Source organism: Pagrus major, chromosome 13 (genome assembly GCF_040436345.1).
Source record: "Pagrus major chromosome 13, Pma_NU_1.0".
NCBI classification, from domain to species: domain Eukaryota; kingdom Metazoa; phylum Chordata; class Actinopteri; order Spariformes; family Sparidae; genus Pagrus; species Pagrus major.
The window spans coordinates 23287530-23308424 of NC_133227.1; the positions used below are offsets into that span (position 1 = coordinate 23287530).

The 20895-nt window shown below is 40.7% G+C and overlaps 2 protein-coding genes across 3 annotated transcripts; one reads left to right on the forward strand and one right to left on the reverse strand.

Moving 5' to 3' along the window:
* The first annotated feature begins 2086 nt into the window (after positions 1-2086).
* LOC141006669 (GTPase IMAP family member 8-like) lies at positions 2087-5638 on the forward strand. Its single transcript, XM_073478895.1, has 2 exons — positions 2087-2702; positions 3567-5638. The coding sequence occupies exons 1-2, from the start codon at positions 2087-2089 to the stop codon at positions 4322-4324; spliced, it is 1374 nt and encodes a 457-aa protein (XP_073334996.1). The 3' UTR covers positions 4325-5638.
* A 390-nt stretch (positions 5639-6028) lies between these two features.
* On the reverse strand, positions 6029-18595 carry LOC141006575 (arf-GAP with Rho-GAP domain, ANK repeat and PH domain-containing protein 1). 2 transcript variants are annotated; one of them, XM_073478786.1, is made up of 26 exons: positions 18417-18595; positions 17605-17693; positions 17435-17493; positions 16416-16886; positions 16241-16339; positions 15984-16164; positions 15804-15899; positions 15428-15541; positions 14865-14925; positions 14648-14768; positions 14039-14303; positions 13705-13904; positions 12995-13080; positions 12731-12913; positions 12051-12119; positions 11364-11463; positions 10993-11049; positions 10583-10709; positions 9562-9661; positions 9144-9345; positions 8909-8954; positions 8493-8707; positions 8202-8411; positions 7877-7982; positions 6915-7056; positions 6029-6764 (listed from the first exon to the last, which is right to left on the reverse strand). In XM_073478786.1, exons 2-26 carry the CDS (start codon positions 17691-17693, stop codon positions 6711-6713), a joined length of 3453 nt encoding a protein of 1150 aa, XP_073334887.1. In that variant the 5' UTR covers positions 18417-18595; the 3' UTR covers positions 6029-6710. The 2 variants fall into 2 exon arrangements, with proteins under 2 accessions (XP_073334887.1, XP_073334886.1); XM_073478785.1 differs by having other exon boundaries at positions 6628-6764; positions 16416-16892; positions 18417-18491.
* Positions 18596-20895: the final 2300 nt, after the last annotated feature.

Consider the following 20895-nt stretch of genomic DNA (forward strand, 5'->3'; position numbering starts at 1 on the left):
TTATTTGTCTTTAAAACAGTGGTTGCTAACAAGTGGCGAAATAAAGCTGCAGACGTGGTCACGGACATTAAAGGTCATCACATCAAACACAGAGACTCATCTACTCACTTCATTCACAAACTATTCTAACTCGACTTTACAACTTGTACATTGATCAGTTTATAGAAAACATGTGTAGTGATTGTGTAGTCGCTTAGTAGTGGTGACATTTAAGTCATGTGACCATGATGTCGTCTGTTTATAGCCTAAAATTAGCTTTTTACCGCTAGAGATTTAACTTACGCTTCAAAAATCACAAAAGTGGCATTCACCTCTGAAGATTATCTTGCTGAACAAAATGTGTAAGTATCCTAAACTTGTAATTAATAAATGGTACATTTATAGTTGATAAGGTTTAGTTAAGTAATATCACTGTTAAGAAACAATGACATTGTTCATAAAACATCATAAAGGTTAAAAACATCAGTTACAACTCCCTGATTGCCATCCAAATAATGTTTATAAATGAACTACACAGTATTTATTAACCATTTACAAATATCATGAACTTCAATTGCAACTTTCCAATAAACAATTAATGAAATAGTTTGTGAAGCATTTCAATGCTTGTTAACAGTGAAATAACTATTAACTGAATTTAAATTAACTACAAATATACAGTTTTAATCATATATAATTGTATATTTTAATGATATGATAGATGTTATACAGTGTTACCATAGTCAAATCATGGTCTTTTATTTTGAAAGTTTTTCCGGGAAGTAGCGCAGCTGAAACTGAGCTACTTGATGAAACAGGTAGTCAGTAACTGAGGAAATAGTTTATTTTACCTCGACTACTGCGGTGAGTTTGTCTGCTTCATTACTTAAAGATAAACATTTTATTTCTGTTTGCAGCACAAATAAGATTTCTAAAGTTTGACTCCTTTATCCAGTTTTCAGTTTGAGTTTCTTTTTATTTGTCTTTCATTCAAGTCATGTGATGTATGTCGTATGCATCTGCAGAAGTCATTTTTATTTCATGACAGAGACAATCTGTCGGTGTTGCAGATAAATGTGGAGACATTGCTGCACCTGTATCTGTTCCTGATCAGAGCACCAAGTTGTTCTTGTCACACACAGACAGGTATCCTACATGGTGTCAGTCATTTCTCTGCCTGTCACCTGACAGTTGAATCTTGTGTGTCAGTGCAGCCAAAATATTGATACCTGGATATCGTTATATATCGTGATATGACATGAGTGTTGTCTTTTCCTGGATTTAAAGGCTGCATTACAATAAAGTGATGTAATTTTCTGGTAATTTTCCCGATATAGCCTAAAACTATCACAAGATTATCTTGTCGCCCAGCCCTGGTTGTTTGTAAAAAAGCACCTCCCTAAATCCACCACAATCATTTTAGAAATAATTTATTATTTTCAAATAGAGCTGTTCAAGTTATCTGGCGAAAATACAAATAATTTGTCATATCGCAATATATATCGCAGTTCTCGTCTGCATTCTGTTTTTATTTAGGTTTTACGCAGCGTCACAACTTCTTTGGAATAAGGATTGAAAATCGGGTCGCTCATCCACTCCAACTTCTTCTCAGCTGTTCCTTGAACTCGTTTCGGGATCTTGCTCAGATTTGCATTAACTGTTTCCCACTTCTTTTTTGCAGGACTTTGGCCACTTCAGGCGTATTCTTGGATCTTCTTTTCCAAAAGAAAATGTGTCTGGATGTGTTCCAGGTTCTCAGATGTCGTGGATGAATTAACTTCCTCTACAACCAGCATATTGATGCTCAGCAGTTTGATTAAAAACACTTTGTTTGGAGGACAAACTGAAAGTGAAGACACCTGAATTAATCCTTCAATGCCCCCTGTGCTTAGAGTAAGTACAGCAGGTCGCTTCATTTCTGACCTGTCAGACTTCTTATAGTGATGTCACCATGTTTACAGATTTTGAATATTAATTCAGTCAGTACAAAGTTATTTTTCCCTGATATAAATTACCAGTTTATCAGTTTTCAGGCTTTTTCCAGAAATACCTTCCTGACTTTCTGACCTCTTCCTGTTTTCTCTAGCAGGTTTTGTGTCGCTCAAACATGAATCCTGATCAGGATCCTGATCCTGAACCTGATCCTGATCCTGATCCTGAACCTGAACCTGATCCAGATCCGGGTCTCACCATTGTCCTTCTGGGTCACTCAGGAGTTGGTAAAAGTGCTTCGGGAAACACCATCCTGGGTCGACAAGCGTTTGAGTCAAAACTTTCCTTCAGATCAGTGACAACACAGATCTCAGAAATTCCTGGAACTGTTTTTGGGAAGCGGATCTCAGTGGTCGACACTCCGGGAATATTAACTCCGGGATCTGAAGAGGAGATTAAGGAACGCTGTCAGAAGGTCCTGCAGTCCTCCACGCCTTGTTTGTTCCTGGTGGTGGTTAAAATAGATCGATTCACCGTTGAGCAGAGAGACGCTGTGAAGACAGCTCTCACAGTCATCGGAGGTGATGGAATCAAGAACGGTTACCTGCTCTTCACAGCTGGAGACTTCTTAAATAACATGCAGTTGGATGATTTCATCAATGAAAAGCCAGATGCTCCACTTAGACCTCTCGTCGAAAGTTTTGAAGGGAGGTGTCATGTGTTCAACAATAAAATTCATTCAGAAGAACAAGTCCAAGAGTTGCTGGAGAAGTCAGGCCACCTCAGAAACGGTGAGTCATGATCTCATTCATGATCATTTTAAACCAGCAAACAGGAAACACTCTCAGCAGGAAAGTAGTCTGGGTGGTTATTGTCAGCTGAAGACTTTACATCAGTAGATCGGCTTATCAACCTAATTTCTACCTAGGTCTACTGTGCATATTTATCCAACTACTGTTGGAGCAGATAGTGAAGGTAAAAGTAGACAACCGTTCATTTCTTTGGACAGCTTGCATTCAAACGCACAGATATTATGGAGACGGCACTGCAGGAGTGGCAACCTGTCTACTTCCACTTCTTCTCTGGATTCGTGACATCACTTCCTGTCCAGCCTCTGCTCCATCAGCTTCTGTAACTCAACACAAGATTATTCAATGTAACTAAACTAACTAAAGACACGTGAATCTTCTGGCATTTAACCCACGATGGTCAGTGGGGTTTTTGGAAAATTAAGTTTTTAAATATTGAATAAACGGTTATATTAGATGGTTTTTCAAGTCGTCCTTGTCTGAACCTATGAAGCCACACGACATGCTGTTGAGAAAGACTCTGTTCTAAGGCTGCATCTTTAGTTAATAGTGTTGTTACAAACATTAATAAAACCAATCATACAAATATAATTGATGCAAATTCAGTTTATAAATGCACCTTTGATTGACATTTCACTGATCTATGTGTAAAAGAATCACCTCATTTATTATAGATTTGACCCCAGGACTCTACAACTCAGTCAAATTAATCTGTGAAATAATTTGCAGAAGGTTTGGCAACATGTGCTTTGTAATTTTGCCCACCGAACATCTGAAGAGTTTAATGACCCGTCAGAAGTGATAAAATAATTTTCTTAATGTCTCTCTATGTTTGATGTCCTTCAGCTGCTCGTCCCACGACGGAAAGGAGGATCGTGCTGCTCGGTCTGCCTGGAGGAGGGAAGAGTTCATCAGGAAACACCATCCTGGGATCAGAGAAGTTTGAAACAGACACTGACTTTGAGCCAGTCGGCACTGAGAGCGTCTGCAAGTCAGCAGAGGTGGCAGGTCACAGGGTCAAAGTGGTGGACACTCCAGGATTCACTGAAGTTCAGCCACAGAGTCAGAAGTACCAGGAGATCATGAGGAAGTCCATAGCCCAGGCCAGTCCAGGACCACACGCCTTCGTCATTGTGTTGAAGTTTGGCAGGATATATGGTACAGACTCTGCCCTGCTCCAGAATCTGACAAAACTGTTAAGCAGTGATGCTCCAAACTACACGATGGTAGTTTTTACTCACGGAGATGAGCTTGGAAGTCAGTCCATTGATCAGAAGATCAAGCCTGGAACCCCTGTGTCCGAACTGGTCTCTGTGTGCGGTGGTAGATACTGTGTGTTTGAGAACAAGGGAAGAAGAAGCAGAGAGCAGGTTAATAACTTCATGAGAACAATCGATGACATGGTCGAAGCTAACAATGAAAAGCACTACACCTCTGACAGGTTCAACTTTGCTGTAAGAACCCGACAAACACAGACTGATGAGTCAGGGTGTTGGGAAGCAGTTTGTGGGTGTTTCTGTTGTTGTCAACAATCAGATCAGACCGAATCAGATGATGAAAGGCAGCCACTTCTGCATCAGGGATCAGGATACAAGATAAACTGATTCAGTGGTTTCTTCAGAAGCTTGAACATCCACATGGAAATCCTGCTGTGAGGTGATCACATCGAGAACAGTAACATCACCAATGAAGACAAACAGAAGAGTGGACATGGTCTGACGGTTGTTCACAGTTGCAAAGTCACATGCGAGTTCACTTTTTAAAAACTCTTCACACAGTTCTCTTTACAAACATGACGCTCAGCACAACAGTTAGTCACACGACCAAAATACACTAAAGCAACGACAACAGTTGTGTAAAAATGTTTATGCTTTCATAAACTGACAACGTGAGCAGCAGAGGTTTGTGAACACACTGTCTGTTTCACCTGATCCAGCCACTGAATTAGTGACTGCAATATCACCAGACTCCCTTTAAAAAATTGTGCAATTAAGAGAGTCATTAAGTGAGGAGAAACGACAAATTCAAAATCATTGGTGCCTTCTTGTTAATTCAGCATTATATGCAAAACATAACAAGTCTGAGTAGCGTTTGAGAAGAATACTTGTACTTTTTACTTAAGTATTATTTTAATACCAGTATTTTTACTTGTAATTGAGTAATATTTAAGTAATGTAACTGTACTCATATTGTTACGAGTAGCGATCACTACTGTGCAGTCTCTTGTTTGTTTGGTTCTTTGTTTGTTTATTTATTTATTTGTTTATTGTAATTGCATGGATTGTGTTACTTGGCATCATGCTTCAACAGACGTTTCTGTACCTTTTGTATGAAGTTATCTTTCACAAAATGAAACTAAAGTAATTACACTGACACTAAAACCCTCCACACGTTCATTATACGTCATGTATAGAAAAGCTACAGGCGTAGAAATACAACAGTGCTCATCAGGCCTGTTTTCATCACATCACTAGACCTTCTGTTGTCTTCTGAAACCGTTTAATGCCTGATTCATCCTGACAGTCTTCTGCAGACATGTCCAGACATTCAGCACTCACTGTGTCAGAGAGGAACATCTCATTATAAACTAGACAAGGAGAATAATTTCTGACAAAATCTTCAGTATTGACAAAAGTGTGTTAGCAACTGTAAAAGAAAGGAAAAAAAAGGTTAAACCTTTGTTGACGTTCTTGGTGCTTTCTTGGTACAACATCCCCTGAGGGCCACGTTAAGCGTGATAACACTTACACATTTACAACTTTGTTTACGTTTGTATTTCAGCATTTTTATACTGTATGTATTTACTGATGGAAAACAACTCTTTTCTTGAGACTGTATCATTTGATCAGAGGTGAGATGTTATTATTTTAATGTCTGGACCAAAAACTTTGAATTTAGTGTTTCAGGGAGCGGAGCTAATGAATGTATAATTATTTAACGTTGCCTCAACATTAAAATATGAATGAGAAAACTCGTTCTGCTTTTCCTCTTTGACATTTATCTTCATGTTTCTGACAGCTGAAGTCACTGGTTACTGAAGAGTTTTTGTGTCATCATCATCATCATCATCATAAGCACACACTTTGTTTTGTCATGATTAATTATGTGATTATTTCTGTACATGGTTCAAATCTTATTTCATAAATGTTATTATTTATATTTTATGGGTCGTTGGACACAATGTCGGTACGAGAAGGATCTTTCATGATGTTTATGACAGAAGAAGATGAAGATGGTGATGGTGTTCATACCACTTTTGTCCACAGGGGGCACCAGCATCAACAAAAATGAACATTCCTTGCAGCTGCTTTCATGTTTGGAAAAAGATTTTATTCGTAAAATGTTTCCTCGCAAGCAGACGGGATAATTTTACAGATCAGTCTATAACATCAGTATATGTATATGTGTTTTTCTAGACTCAGTAACTGCACACTGTAACCAGGGTTCTCTGATTCAGGGAACAGTGAGGATAAACAGAAAAGAGCCAGAATTATCAGTGTAGCCCAACACCGACCTGAAAGCAAGATTAAAGGGAAAAATTCACCCCAAAATCAAAAATACTTATTTTCCTTCTTACCTGTGGGATAAACCCTTTACTAAAACAATTTCTACATCCTGAAGTGATGTTACAGACTACTTAACACACACTTTCCACCTATCAAATTAAAGTAAACACATTGCACAAGTGTAGAGGGCACTGTCAGTGACAAAAGAGAGAGATATACTGCATACTGATACTTGGTTTCACTTAAGACTTTATATTGTAAATATTTCATTATGTGTATAAAAGATTCGGTCATGAGTAAAACACTGATCTTACATGAACGAGATTAAAAGTGTGAGAAATAAAACTTCATTTGTAAACTTCATATGTACTTCACCTGAATTTATCTGCAGGAAAATATAAAAGTGTGTTAAAAAATATTCATCTGATATTCAAACTTGGATCATCACAGAAAAGTATCAGTTCAACTTTCTTCTTCTTCCTCCTCAGAAGAAAGTGACCTGTTCTGCCTCCTCCTGTCTCTCCTTCACCTCAGGTGTCTACAGAGAGACAAAGCAATTCAGTTACTGTTTAACTCTTTATCTTTGTCAGAAAGAGCAGCAGAAACAGAGAAAATACAATATAAAACACTGCAGCAGGATTACAGGTGAACATGTATTAAATGTATTTGTGTTGTGTGACATATTTACCAGAAACAACAGTGTGTGATGGATGATGAACTCTCTGGTGAGTCTGAGCAGATCCTGGTTCATGGTCTGAAACAGAGTCGGGACCAGAACCACAGCCAGATTGTGAGCCGACATCTTGTTCACCTGAGAAAACATCTGGACCCTGAGGGGGAAACACATCTGGTGTAAGAAACACAGCTGGAGTCGGATCTAATACAGTCTGGTTTATGTCTTCACTTTGAGGATGTCAAGTAGACAGCTGTGATACGACTGTAGCCCTTTTCACACAGAGACGCCGCACTATCATCGCAACGAAAGCTCGCCTCTACGCCGCCTTTGTTTGTCCACAATGAACCAAGCAGCGCCAAAATAAAACCCCTCCAGTGTGTCAATACATACAGCAAGAAGATGCATGACGGTACACATCATAATGTTGAGATCTGTGTGGTTTTTTTTATACGTGTTTCCACCTTTTAATCTAAACATGTAGCCGCCGACTGTTTATAATCACATGGATGCTGTTATAATGGGTTGTGATTGAGATCCTGACCCACTGTGCATCCTGGAAAGTGGCAAAGTTACGTTTTCTGGCTCATGTTCAAGATGTTTACAACTGCTATGCAGGCACTTCAACTATCTTCAGAGCTTTCTTTTCAAATGACGAGTCAACTCATCAACTCACGCTTCAACTGCTTGATTTGTTGGTGTATAATTTTGTTTTGAATAACACTGTTTTCAGTCCAAACATGTCCACATTTTCAATATATTTTATCTAAAACACTGAATCTGAATCAGCCTGAAAAACATGTTTCACGTGTGTGATTGCACAATGTAAAATCAACATACTTAAACCTCCCAAAATCCCACAAATATGACCGAGACACGACCTCAGTGTTTAACATACGCTCACTGACACCACCTACTGACCGAAGACCAGTACTACAAGCACAACACTGTGTTTACGAGGTCTGGTATAGTCTTACATGTAGAAGTGTCCAAACAGTGCGTTGAGCGTTGCTCGGTTGTTGTCAGGAAGTTGTCGTAGCAAACGTCGGTAGGCTGAAAACCTGGGTCTTTCATCTGAAATCACTGAGAGAGAAAAGTACAACTGTGGTATTACTACTGTTAATACTGCAGATACCTCCACTACTGCTTCTGATGTTACTTTTACTGTTACACAGATACTACTGCAGTAGTGCTACAACACTTTACAGTTTATGTGAGTCAGTCTGAAATATAAATCTAACTAACTTAGGTACTTTTACTACAGATTGAAGAACTGCAAGTACCACATGTATTTGTACTAACCTGCGGCGTGCAGCCACTGCTGTTGGTCTCTGCCTGGGATCAAACTCTCCTGCTGGCGGACATATTGTTTGAGGGCAGAGCACACGTCCAACACACCCTGCTCATCGCTCTCCAGGGTGGCGGAGCTAGGCGATGTCATCAGAGTCTGCACCAATCGGGTGACTTTAGGAGCGACGCCACAGCGCCGGTACACGCCCTCAATCTTTAGACCTGACAGACATACACACCAACAGTCAGACTGTCATATAACTCTTTGCAGCACGTTCAGTTTTTGTGTGACTATAAACCGACCGTGGGCTGTGATGTGGGAGATGCAGCGTTCAATGGCCGGCGGTACCGAACCTCTCGACCCCACATCCAGCACCGGGTACAGAGACTGACGAGATAAGGCGGGTTTGGGTGGAGGAGGACGCATTGGACGTGTTTTCTGACTGGTCAGAGCTCTCTGCAGGTGGTTGAACCAGGACTGACAGCTGTGCTGCTCCTCAAAACGGCACGACACACTCCTGATGAGAAAAACAACAAAAAGCAGCCTGTGATGTCACACATACCTGTGGTGAATTGAGTCAATCAGAAGTCAGGAAATATAAAAGTTAAAGTAAAAATCTTTCTGTTTGTACAGCTGATTAAACATTTGTAATCTTTCATTTTGAATTTGAATAAATCTTTATTGTCTCAGAAGGGAAACAAATGTATGTATTGCACACCTGTTTGCAGTCACCATGGTGATGATGTTTTCCGATGGATCCATGTCTGAAAGAGAAAATAACAAGATTTGCTGTTTAGAGACGTCATACGAAGCTTTAGCATCAGATTTGACATCAAACTGATTCTCAACGTTTATAATTTTGTCTTTATTTCTTCTTTCTTTTCGAACAAAAGTTCAACTTCGTCAGGAGATCAGAGAAAAACAGAACTTTACACAGTTAATTAACTCGTTACCGTGGCTACTGAGCGCGCTCAGTTCAATCCTCAGAGGCTGCTGTGTGTTTCTGTGGACGGGATGAACGCTGACTCCGTCCTCCCATAGTAACAACCAGGCATCAGAATGACTTGAGGTACCGCACACTTCTACGACACACACTTTACTGACAGCGGAGGCTCCGCCCACCTCTGCATAGGACACGCCCCCCGGGAGGATCACCTGGAAACGTAAACTCAGGTTATACTCATAACTAAAAGTCAGGTTGATATTAGTATTCACCCAAAAAACCAGACCTGAACCTTCAAACATCTAAAGGTGAACACCAGACAACACTTCTTCCTCACTTCTTCTGTATGTCTGAAAACTCAAACTGGTCCTCACAGAGATCGATATGCACACACACACACACACACACACACACACACTCAGGTTTACCTTCAGTATGTGCACCAGATGACTGAGCAGCGCGTCCTGGTTGTCAGTAGCACAGATCAGCTGATCGTTTAATGTCACCATCTCAAACTGATGAACTGGTCTGAAAACACATGAACACATGGACGGGAAGGCGAATGAAGCACTAATAGTAGAACTTACTGTGTTACAGTCTGATCTCAGACACACGAAACATCACAGAAAACAGTTCATAAGCTGTTCAAAAATGCACTGAAACTCACATGAAAGTAGTTACTTGATGGCTGTAACAGAAAACCCATCATAGTTTTTCCTCCACCTGTTCAAGCAGTTTGTACCAACCTGCAGTGATGGAGGAGTCTCCACCAGAGGGAGCTGTTGTCTTAAACAAGATTTCAAGCATCTGTGACCTTTTTTTATATATTAAATCGTATGCATAGCCCATCAGAGAGAGAAATCATTCTGATTGGCTGTTCAGCTAAGCAAATCAGTGTACAAGAAAAGAAAAGAAAAGCAAAGCACCTTCAGGCTGTTGCTGTAGAATCCATGATTTCATTCATTTAATGTGGTTAGAAGTGACTAAATTAGGGAGAGAGTTGTGTGAACAATAATAGGTTTGTATATCCACAGTCCTGAGTCTTCTGAATGAAGACTACTGCCACCTGGTGGTATGGAGAGTTATTTCCTCTCACGCAGGCGCAGAACCTAAAAGCTAGTTGACCGTCGGCTGTAATCTTTACGGTGTGTTCAAGTGCAGCTTTTTGGCTGAGACACAGGCGGCAACAGTCAGTCTTTGTTGCCGCCTGTTCTTTGATGTCTGTTTGATAACCAAAGATGGTGGGAGGTTCACCACTTTGTGAAACACATTGATTGATTGTATAAAGAAGATTACTACATGGGCTCACGAACACCTCAGAAAACTGCTGTCAGTAAACACAGTTCTTTTGTGAATGACTGCAATATTTTTTACAACTTTTTGGTATTTAGAGTTTGTAGTTGTACGAGCAGTATCAGTACTAGCAGTATAAGTGTCCGTGGTATTTACCCGTCTTTGACAAAGACAGACAGAACTTCTCGCAGGTCGAGGACGTCACACGCTGCAGAGTCGTTTTCCAACGAGAAGAGAAAACGATCGTCTTCCAGTTTACCATGAAGCTCCTCCTCTTCCTCATCTGCACACACACACACACACACAAACACAACAGGGTTGAAAGTGGCTTCTTGTTTTATACATTAAAGACATCGGGTTTTAGGCAATTGAAAAATGTTTAAAATAAAAAATTTGTGCAGCAGCAACAAGAGAAAGATTCGAAAAGTTTGTTTCAAACATCAACGATTTGTTTTGTTTCGACCTCATCTTCTGTTTTTGTTGATCATTTCTAACATTTATACTTTTTCTTCTGTATTTCTGGTCCTACATGCTCATTATGAATTCATCCAGGTGATTCATCCCACCTGAGGGGGCGGAGTCAGGTCTCCTATTAGCTGATTGCGGCAGGTAAGGCGGGACATCTGAATAAAGGAGAAAACACAGACTTGAGTAAAGAATCACATCCAGGTGAGTTTTTAAACAGAAAGTTAATGTCAATGACCACACCCACCTGTGATGTCATAGTGTACTGCAGTACAACAAGGTGAGAAGCCAAGATGTATGTACCTGTGTGTTAGCTGTTTGTGTGCATTACCTGTGTGTTACTCATGTGTTACCTGTGTATTTCTGTGTGTGTGTGTGTGTGTGTGTGTGTGTTACCTGTGTGTTTTTCTGTGTGTGTTTCCTTTATGTATGTGTTACCTGCATGTGTGTGTGTGTGTTACCTGTGCATTACCTGTGTACTCGTTGAGTCGGAGCAGCTCGGTCTGCAGAGCCTGACCCGCCCTCTCAGCCAGCAGGACGGCGGAGGGGCTCTGAGGGTCTGACTGACACACCTGCACACAGGTAACATCACTCAGTTACAGTCATCAACTCACAGTTTTATACTGGTGCAGTCACCATGACAACGGAAACACCTGGATTAACTGAGATGTAACTCTACCACAAGAAATATTTCATCATTATTTATTAAGTTGCTCGCTACTCAAGTAACTTTTCTAGTTATTGCTTTTGTAATCTTACTCAAGTAGATGACTATTTTTACTTCCACTCAAGTAACTGTTTATGAAAAGTAACATCACTTTTACTCGAGGACATTTTTTGGCTACTCTTCCCACCTCTGCACATGTATTAAATTAATGTTACATGTTCACGACAACTTCACTTTGTAGCTTTTATGTAACAGAGCAACACTGACTGACAGACATGCAGTGAAGTTTCACAACAAGTCAGACTTAATATAGCACAATATAATATTTACAAGATAACTAGACATGCAAAAATGATTCTGTTGATCATTTACTTCATATACGTGTCTGTGTGGTGGTGTGTGTGTGTGTGTGTGTGTGTGTGTGTGTGTGTAATGAATGATTATTGATCTAAATGACGTGTCATAAATGCTCAAAGAGGAAAACCATCCAACCTTTGCTCCTGAGCAGATCAAAGACATTGTTTCTTCTATGTCATCGCCACAAACCACCTGACGCAGCCTCTGAAACACACACACACGAACACACACATATATTATCATCATCACCACACACATCTGTACAGGTAATGTCTTAACTTGTGTTTAAATATAAAAACGCCTTAGCTGTATTTCCTCTAATGTCCACGAGATGTTGCTGTTATAAAACTTGATTGAAGTCAATTTAAAAAAATAATAATACAAAAACAATTATCAGAGCCACATTAAGACACTGAAGGGAAATTTTAACAAATAAAACTTAAATTGAGTGTATTATTATTATTTTGGATTACAGAAGCATGTAGAGTCGAACAAAATTCTATTATAATGCTCTGTTTAAATAGATAAGTGGATGTATTTATATTGTACGCTAGTATTTAAGTGTATTTATTGAGGTATGTAATTCAAATTTGGAGTACTATAAGTACTGGTATTAATACTTCATACATCAGCATTTATATTTTGTCTATAACCTATTGGTCAAGTAGAAAAACTGATATATTTCCTATATTCTGAAATAAATGTGCTGAATATGTACAATATACAGTGATTCATGTGTTTTGGTTGCTGGTGAAAGTTTTTACACCATATATTTAATTCATAAACATGAGTCTATGAAAGTAACTGAGTCAGACCTGATTCATCTGAGAGTGTGAGGAGGTCAGAGCGTGGACTCGTCTGTAGCGCCCCTTGCTGTATTTATCCAGGATGAACTTTAACCTCTCCTCATCAGACGACTCCGGACGCAACTGCTCCGTCGCCGGCACAGCGGGAGCCCACACCTGATTGGCCAGCCGGTTACCGTAGGTGAGAAACAACTGGGAGGGAAAGCGATAAAATGTCATGTATGAGTGGTTCAGTCCCCCCTTACTTGTATGAGTGTTTCAGTCTGCCATTACCTGTATTAGTGGTTCAGTCCAGATCTTGCTATCCATCTTCAGACTGCGTACCTTTGACAAGCTACTGCCAAGAGATCGATGATGACCTGGAAACAGATACTGTTAGCATATGCATCAGCATTCAACACTTACACGCAAATACATTTTGAATATTTGGGAGGAAATCGGGTTTAGTTGTGTATCTGTCTTTGGTGGTTTAGATGACCGGTCATCTAAAAAATCAAATTTATCTTATGAAGTCCTGAAGAGATAAAGTCCTTTTCAGTTTTTCATTTTATTGCCATGTCATAATTAAAGGTCCGCCTCCTTTAACCAACTCCTTTTATAGTGCATTCAGGCGCTAATCAACATTTTCAGCCAATAATTTGCAGTGTTATTCACAGTGGTAAACCTGGAACAGTTCTATAATTTCTCTTATTTTGAATCAGACAACATGGTTGTAATCTTGTGAATAAAATAAAATCTGTTTTATGGTTTTGTTCAGACTCTTGCAGGTCTTGGTAAATGTTAAAAGAAAGATCCTTGTCTGGGTTGATACAGAAAAGTCAGCAGTGACTTAAGACATTTAATTGAAACCACAGTCTTTCACGAACATTAACCAAAGTGTTTTTTGTTGTTGAAAGCATAGACTGGACAATAAATTAGTAATATCTAAATCAACACATGAAGTGAACACGATTAGCCTCCATGTGCCCTCTGTTAGCTCGTACTTGCACAGGCCTGACAGATGACCAGCAGCAGGTTGACTGATGCCCACTCTGGATTGGCTGCACCGCAGTCGCCACACACTTTGTTGTCGGGGTTTTCCCAGAGACGCAGCGCTACCTGGCTGTTGGACAGGGCACTTAGAATAGTTGAGGTCAGTTTTTCCAACCAGTTGGACAGATCCTTCGACGAATCAACAGAGAGGCTGCAGGCAGGGGCCAGGGGAAAGAAGAACAAAGAATGAACTTTAAGACTTAATACAACTTTAGTAAGGACAGTAACAGGTGACAGGCCTTCAGATGGACAGACAGACAGACAGACAGATAGACAGGTGTGTACTTGAAGGTCTTGTATGGAGTGATGAGGGAAAACGAGTGTTTTCCTGTAGATTTGACTGAGGCAACATTCAGGGGGACAGAGAAGGAGGCGATACCCAGCTGGAAGCCCTCCTTGTTGGGATAAATCCAGAGGTCGTGACCCCAGACAGCGGCGTAAATACGGCTCCGCGGGTCCTTGATGGTGATTTGTCCATGGATTTCTGGGGGGGGAGGACTTGGCTGGCCTCGAGACGCCAGCAGAGACGTAACCCAACCTTCATGAACCTCTGAGAGATGAAAAATACATGATTAAGAATCATCATATACTGGAAACTTTGACTTCGCTGCTCTCTGGAATCTGCAAATGATCTCCCTCTTGCATGCTGAGAGATCCGATCACAAGTGGACAGCTTTAAGTACAGGTGTGAGTGCACCATAGACCCATTGAGGACACATTTGAGATCACTAAGGCCACATTTGGAGGTGGTCCGGGCCATGTATGACCACATTCTTTTTGCAGTGTAAACATGGATGTGTCCTAGGCCACATTAAAGGCCTACTGACGTCCTCTGTGAAACAATAAGAAGCCACTAGAACAGACAGCAGTAATACACAGCAGCAGCATTCTTACCATCATTATGAGCCATGAAGTCATAATGTTTCTTCCTGAAGTAAACAGAGAATCTGCCCTTATCCTGTTTCTTCACATTGGTGATACTGGAGACATGAAACAGCACCTCACTGAACCGGTCCTGCACATCAAAACAAACACACCCATCACTGTATAGACAGACTGACAGACACAGGTATGCTGAGAGAGACCTACAGGTAGATAGACACTGACTTACTGTGCGTTTTTTCCACAGAGACATCAGCTGTCCGTCCAACGTCGCCCACAAAACACTGTGTCTACCAGAGAAAGAGAGAAAACATGTTTGTATATGTGTGTATCTGTCTGCCTATCATCCATTATCTGTCCTCTGAATCAAGTCTGTTCTGACTGGCAGCTTCTGTCCTGATCTGGTGTTCCTCAGGGATCAATCCTAGGTCCCCTGATGTTTTACAACAGACTGTCATTGCTTAAATTCCCAGTGAAACAGCTAAAAGTCACGTAGTTACAAACTCTAAAATAACGTTAAAAATACCTTCAAAACGGCTCTTTGTCACTATTGGGCCTGATAGTGGTGCATAAGTGAGATATGGAGTAGGACATATGCGGAAATAAAACCCTCAAACAGTAAGTTTTAGTTTGTGGTAACTCCAACGATCCGTGGATGGACTTAACCCTAAACTTAGTTTCAGTTCTACCAGGATCTTATTGAGGTGCGTTATTAATGACTGACTCAACAGCAGCAATTCTGAAAAACAGTAATGATGATTGTAATGATGATGATGGTGATGGTGATGTTACCTGAAGCCCTTCCACATGTCCAGCCAGCTGGATCGGACCACGGCGCTCTGTGGAGTTTGTGGAGTTGAACTCCCACTGCCCCCCTTCTTCCTGGACACTCGAATAGTGGCCGCTCTGCAAGACAATCAACCTTTAGGAGATTGAAGCTCTTTCTCTGTGCAGAATCAAAAACTCTGAGTTGCATTATGGGGAAATTGAACTTGTTTTCTTGACCAAACAGGAAGACACGATATGAGCAAACGAAACAACATTGTAAAACTGTGAATACAACCTATGAGATGATTGAAAGATACACCTGTACACCTGAAAAGACTCACAAGAACAAACAATACATACTGAGAAAGATGTGTGTGTTTGTGTGTGTGTACATGCCTACCTCGGTTTCTTCTGTTTCAGAGGCTTTTGTGATTGGTTAGGAGGACGAGGAGGGGGCGGGGCTGGCCGACTGGGGGTCAGACGACTTGATGGAAGGCTGCAAAACACAAATATCAACGTTGTGTTAGAAGCAGCACTGATTTGATTAGTACCAGTAGTCATTCTAGTACTGTATCCATACTTGTTGGTGTTAGCAGCAGGATCTCCTTCCATTGGTCCATCGGCACCAGAGGGGGCAGGGCTAACTCCTGTATCTTCCTCCTCATTGGATGAGTCAGTCTCAATTTCCTCTTGACTCGCCCAAGAAGCCAACAGAGTGACGTATGGGCTTTCTTCTTCTTTGGTGGTGTGAGGACCTGAACCTGGAACCAAAACAAACTGGAATCAGACTGACAGGAGGGTCAGGAGACGAAGTGAAATGAGCCGCGGTTTCAGTACCTTCCTCTGTTGGCTCAGCAGCGTCCTCTAGTGGAGGTAGCGTGACTCCAGAATTCTGGTCCAAAGTTGACATCACCAGCTGTGACAGTGCCCCAACATCTGGACACATAAGCACAGCTTGATTGAAATCAGAAACTTTTGATTGATTGATTGATTGATTGATTGATTGATGTACCTGTGTGAGCATCTCCAAACTTCTGCAGTGAGGGCGTTGGGGCTGAAGGGGTGGCTGGGGTCGTCATGGAGCTTACAGCAGGGTTAGCCACACTGCTAACAAGGCCTGCTAAACTCGGTATGTTAGCAAATGAGCTAACAATGCTGTCTAAGCTAACAGCACCTGTGTTATTAGCAGGTACAGGTGTGTTGGTGGAGGCGGAGTTTAATGTAGCAGCAGCTGGATTAGCCACAGTGCTAGCAGCTCCTGCTAAGCTAGGTATGTGAGCGGCAATGCTGTTAGCCATGCTGTCGATTGAGGGGGGAGCTGAGGGGGTTGTCGTGGCAGGTGCAGTGGGGGCGGAGCCACCGATGGAGGTGGCGAATCCAGCCAAAGATGGGATGTTGGTGGCGATGAGGTCAGTGACGCCAGCCAGAGTTGGGAAAATGGCGCCACGGTCCGACCCACCGGCAGCAGGAAAAGGAGGAGCATCTTGACCTGAAGAAGAGGACACAGTGACATCATCATCAGACATCAGCTGATAGACTGAAACACCCGTCAATCAAACAAACACATCTCAGCGTCCAGGTGCACGTCCTCTAACGTCAAACTCTAAAAACCTATAACACAATCAGTTGTCAGACTTTTACAGTAAGAGTCATATTCAAGATCAACAACCACACTGAGACAGAACCAGCTGTGTCTTTCATTACAGCGGTAACATCTTCACTTGAGGTGATATCATCACCAGTCAAAAGACAAACTGGTTTGAGATAATCACCAGTCTGCTGTCTCCACAAACATCAACAATGGCTTTAATGTGCAGGAACAAACCGGTTTTACTGTTCAGACTGAAAACATGCAGCAACACGTCAGCAGGGTCCGACTAAAATATACTGAGTGACAATCAGTCAGGTTTCTTATCTTGAGGAAGTATTTTTAGATCCGTCATCAAGCTTTGTTTTACTTCTAATAAGATCAATATGACTGAATTAACATGTGATGAGGGTGAATGTTACAGGAGTTATGTGGGTGTGTACCTGTGCTCAGGTGAACTCCATTAGACAAAACCGTTTGCAGATTTTCACCAATCACATCTCTGGAAAACAAATATTAAAAGTCTCAGTTTGTTTTCGTGTTTAAATCCAACAATCAACTCTCATGTGTGTAGAATTAAAGGTTTGTTCCGTAGATTTAAAGGTGAACTCACCTGTCCAAGGAGGAGGCAGAGTTGAGTCTGTCCCTCACGTAACGAGATCGAGGCTTCGGGACAGGAATTGAAGGAGGAGGAGAAGTCATCTGGAGGGAAAGAAAGACAATGGATCAATTATCTATCAGGAAGCATCAGCATCTCACTGAGCGCCTGTTAACAGAAGTGTTAATTGATTAGTGTGTTTATCTATTGATCCAGCATGTGTTTTGTTTTGATTTGAGGTGTTTGACATGATGCCTGGTTGATTGTGACGTTATTTTATGATCGCCTGTTGATTTATTCACCCGTAACCGCAGCTAATGATTAAGACAGAGAGTGTTACTTATTTGGTATGAATGTTTTTTTAATCTGTTAATCTGGGACACAGATGATGACATCACATGTATGAGTCATGGGTCAACACATGACACATGTCATCAAGTAGTTTCTGCAGTTTATCTGTTCATCTGGAGGTTGCTGTTCAGTAAATATTCAACGAATGCTTAAAGCGTTTTAATGTTTCAGTTCATAACAACACGTCTGATCTTGAATCAGCAGTTTAAAACATTAAAAAACGTGATGATTTCCATTTTCAAAACATGAAACAGAAGAAGGAACTTAACATTTTTGATTTCAATCAACAGAAGAAGAAACACAAAGTTTCTGATTTCTATCCACAGAAGAAAAACACAAAGTTCCTGATTCCTATCAACAGAAGAAAAACACAAAGTTCCTGATTTCAATCAACAGAAGAAGGAACTGAAAGCTTCTGATTTCTATCCACAGAAAAGTATTTTTCTTTTTAACTCAAATATGGTTGTCACACATACCGTGTTGTGAACTCCTGTGCTGAGACAAACACCTGAGAGACCTGCTGTCCACCTGTCGATCTGTTCTCCTGTCGATCTGTTAACCTGTCAGTCAGTTCTTCTGTTCCTGTGCCAGTAAATCTGTGTCTGCTTCAGATCCATGTGCACTCATAAAAACTGAACCGTCACATCTGCTCTCTTCCGGTGTGTTTGCAGTGTTAAGGTGGATTTATGGCTCCGTGCGTTAAAGGGCTCAACTGTACCAGTGTTCACCCGAACCAATCAGCTGTCAGGACGCTGATCAGGTGTTCAAGCTGCGAAAGTTTTTTTTACAGTGAAATACGACCGGTTCAACCTGCTGCAAGAATGTGGGTGTGGTCTAGTGTGTGTGTGTGTGTGTGTGTGTGTGTGTGTGTGTGTGTGTGTGTGTGTGTGTGTGTGAACTTTGACCGGTTCAAGACTTTTACTGAATTACTGGAATTATTGGAGGCGTGTGACAGTTTGTACAAAGTTTGTAATATTGTTTTACACTTACAGTTGAGTATTGATAAATAAATAAATAAATAAAAAAACAAATAAATAAACAAATATTTATTTATGAGATGATGTGTAATGACGAAGCTCTCTGAAGCGTCTGATTCAGTGAAACATGGTGACCTCTGCTGGTCAGCTGTTGGTAATACATTAGAACAAATGGACTCAAGATCAGTGCAACTGCAGATCACAATATAGTTTGTTATTTTGTTCAGTGAAACTTGTTTTCTAAAAACTTTTGGTAACATTGTCAGTGATTTGTATTGTTGTTACAGTATTATTACTGAATTCTCAACAGTTTTTTTAGTTGTGTACTGTATGTATTTACAATGCATTCTGGGAAGATATTACTGTAAATCTAAATACGGTAATACTTCAAAAACAACCAGACCTCCATTTTAAAGGTGCAATATGCAAAGACGTCTACGTGTTGAGTTGCCTTGATATCTGCTGACGTTAGCATGCTAACCAGCTAGCCTCAGCCCTCTGTCCTTTTTCATAATTCTGAAATGGTGCAGGCCATGATTTTTTATATTTTAATTAGTCAGTGAGTCCTGCAGTACATTTACTGAAGCACTGTAGCCTACTTACGCACACTTAGAGGTACTTGTACTTTACTTGAGAATTTCCATTTTCTGCTACTTCATACCTCCACTTCACTACATTTTAGAGGCAAATATTGTACTTTTTACTCCACCACAACTATCTGATGACTTTAGTTACTAGTTACTTTGCAGATAACATGCTGCATTAGAGCTAAATTAGGACATTTTTAAATTAATTTATTTTATCGGTAATCAGATAAACAAAAAAGAAACACTTCCGATAATTGAATAATGCAGACTTGAATTAACGTTCCACCTGCAGTATAAAAGGTATATACATGTAAATATGATCCACTGGGGTTTGCTCTTCACCGCCTTCACCCTAAAGAGAAGCACTGCTGGTATCTTCCCTTTTTAAAAAAACAAGCAAAAAACTAACAATAGATAAACTTGAGGTTGTTCATCGTATTTATTTTAATAATCTCACAGGCCTGCAGTTCTCCGACCTCTGGCTTCTTTACAAATAGCTTCAAACATGCAATTATTCAACCGCCACTGAAAAATCTGTGTCCCCTATCACTCAGGCTAATTACAGACCAATTTCTAAATTATTGTTACGATTGAAGAAAAGTATCTTTATTTATCACATCGCAGTCATACGATAAACAATGTTGTGAACCTGCTTTTGAGCCATCACTCACAGACCAGCTCCACATCAGAGGGCAGACTCGTCTCCAGTACCACCATCTGTCGCTGTCAAACATGGTCCAACTGTTTTTGGGCCTCATCATCCTACAACTTTCCTCCCTGATGTTGGCTGCCTTCTGATTGGCCGTGCTGAATGTTTGTGCTGCCCTCTGCTGGCTGCTGGAGGCTCCAGACTGTTTGGCTCATTAAGATCTTGCCTTGTCTATTTTGTCTACATTTAGCAGGTTGCGCAGTCCATTTAGGTGCAAGGGTTTTATAGACCGTGTTCTGTCTGATGGGTGTATCGCTCAGTGTATTGTATGTAGATACATACTGGGTTAGCCTCAGCTAGCCTGTTCTTGGTTCCTCCAGCTGCTGTTTGTCTCTTCAGCTGTCACAATTCTTGGTTGCAACACACGACCTCCTGCGGTCGAGCCAATAAAATATCAGATAAAGTAAATATCTGAACATAATTAGTAAAGTATGTGAAAAATATCTGGAGTCAGTGTTGGACTGTGAGCTGCAGACTGAAGCTGCTTTATTGATCCTGAAGAGATTTATTACTGATCAGTGAATCAATCTGTCTGATGATGCTAATGTCTCTTTACCTCTCTCTCTCTCTCTCACACACACACACACACCACTTTATTTAATCAGCTTTACTGCAAAACACACACACATACACACAAACACACACACACATTCAACAAAATGAGTGAAAGAAACACAGAAAG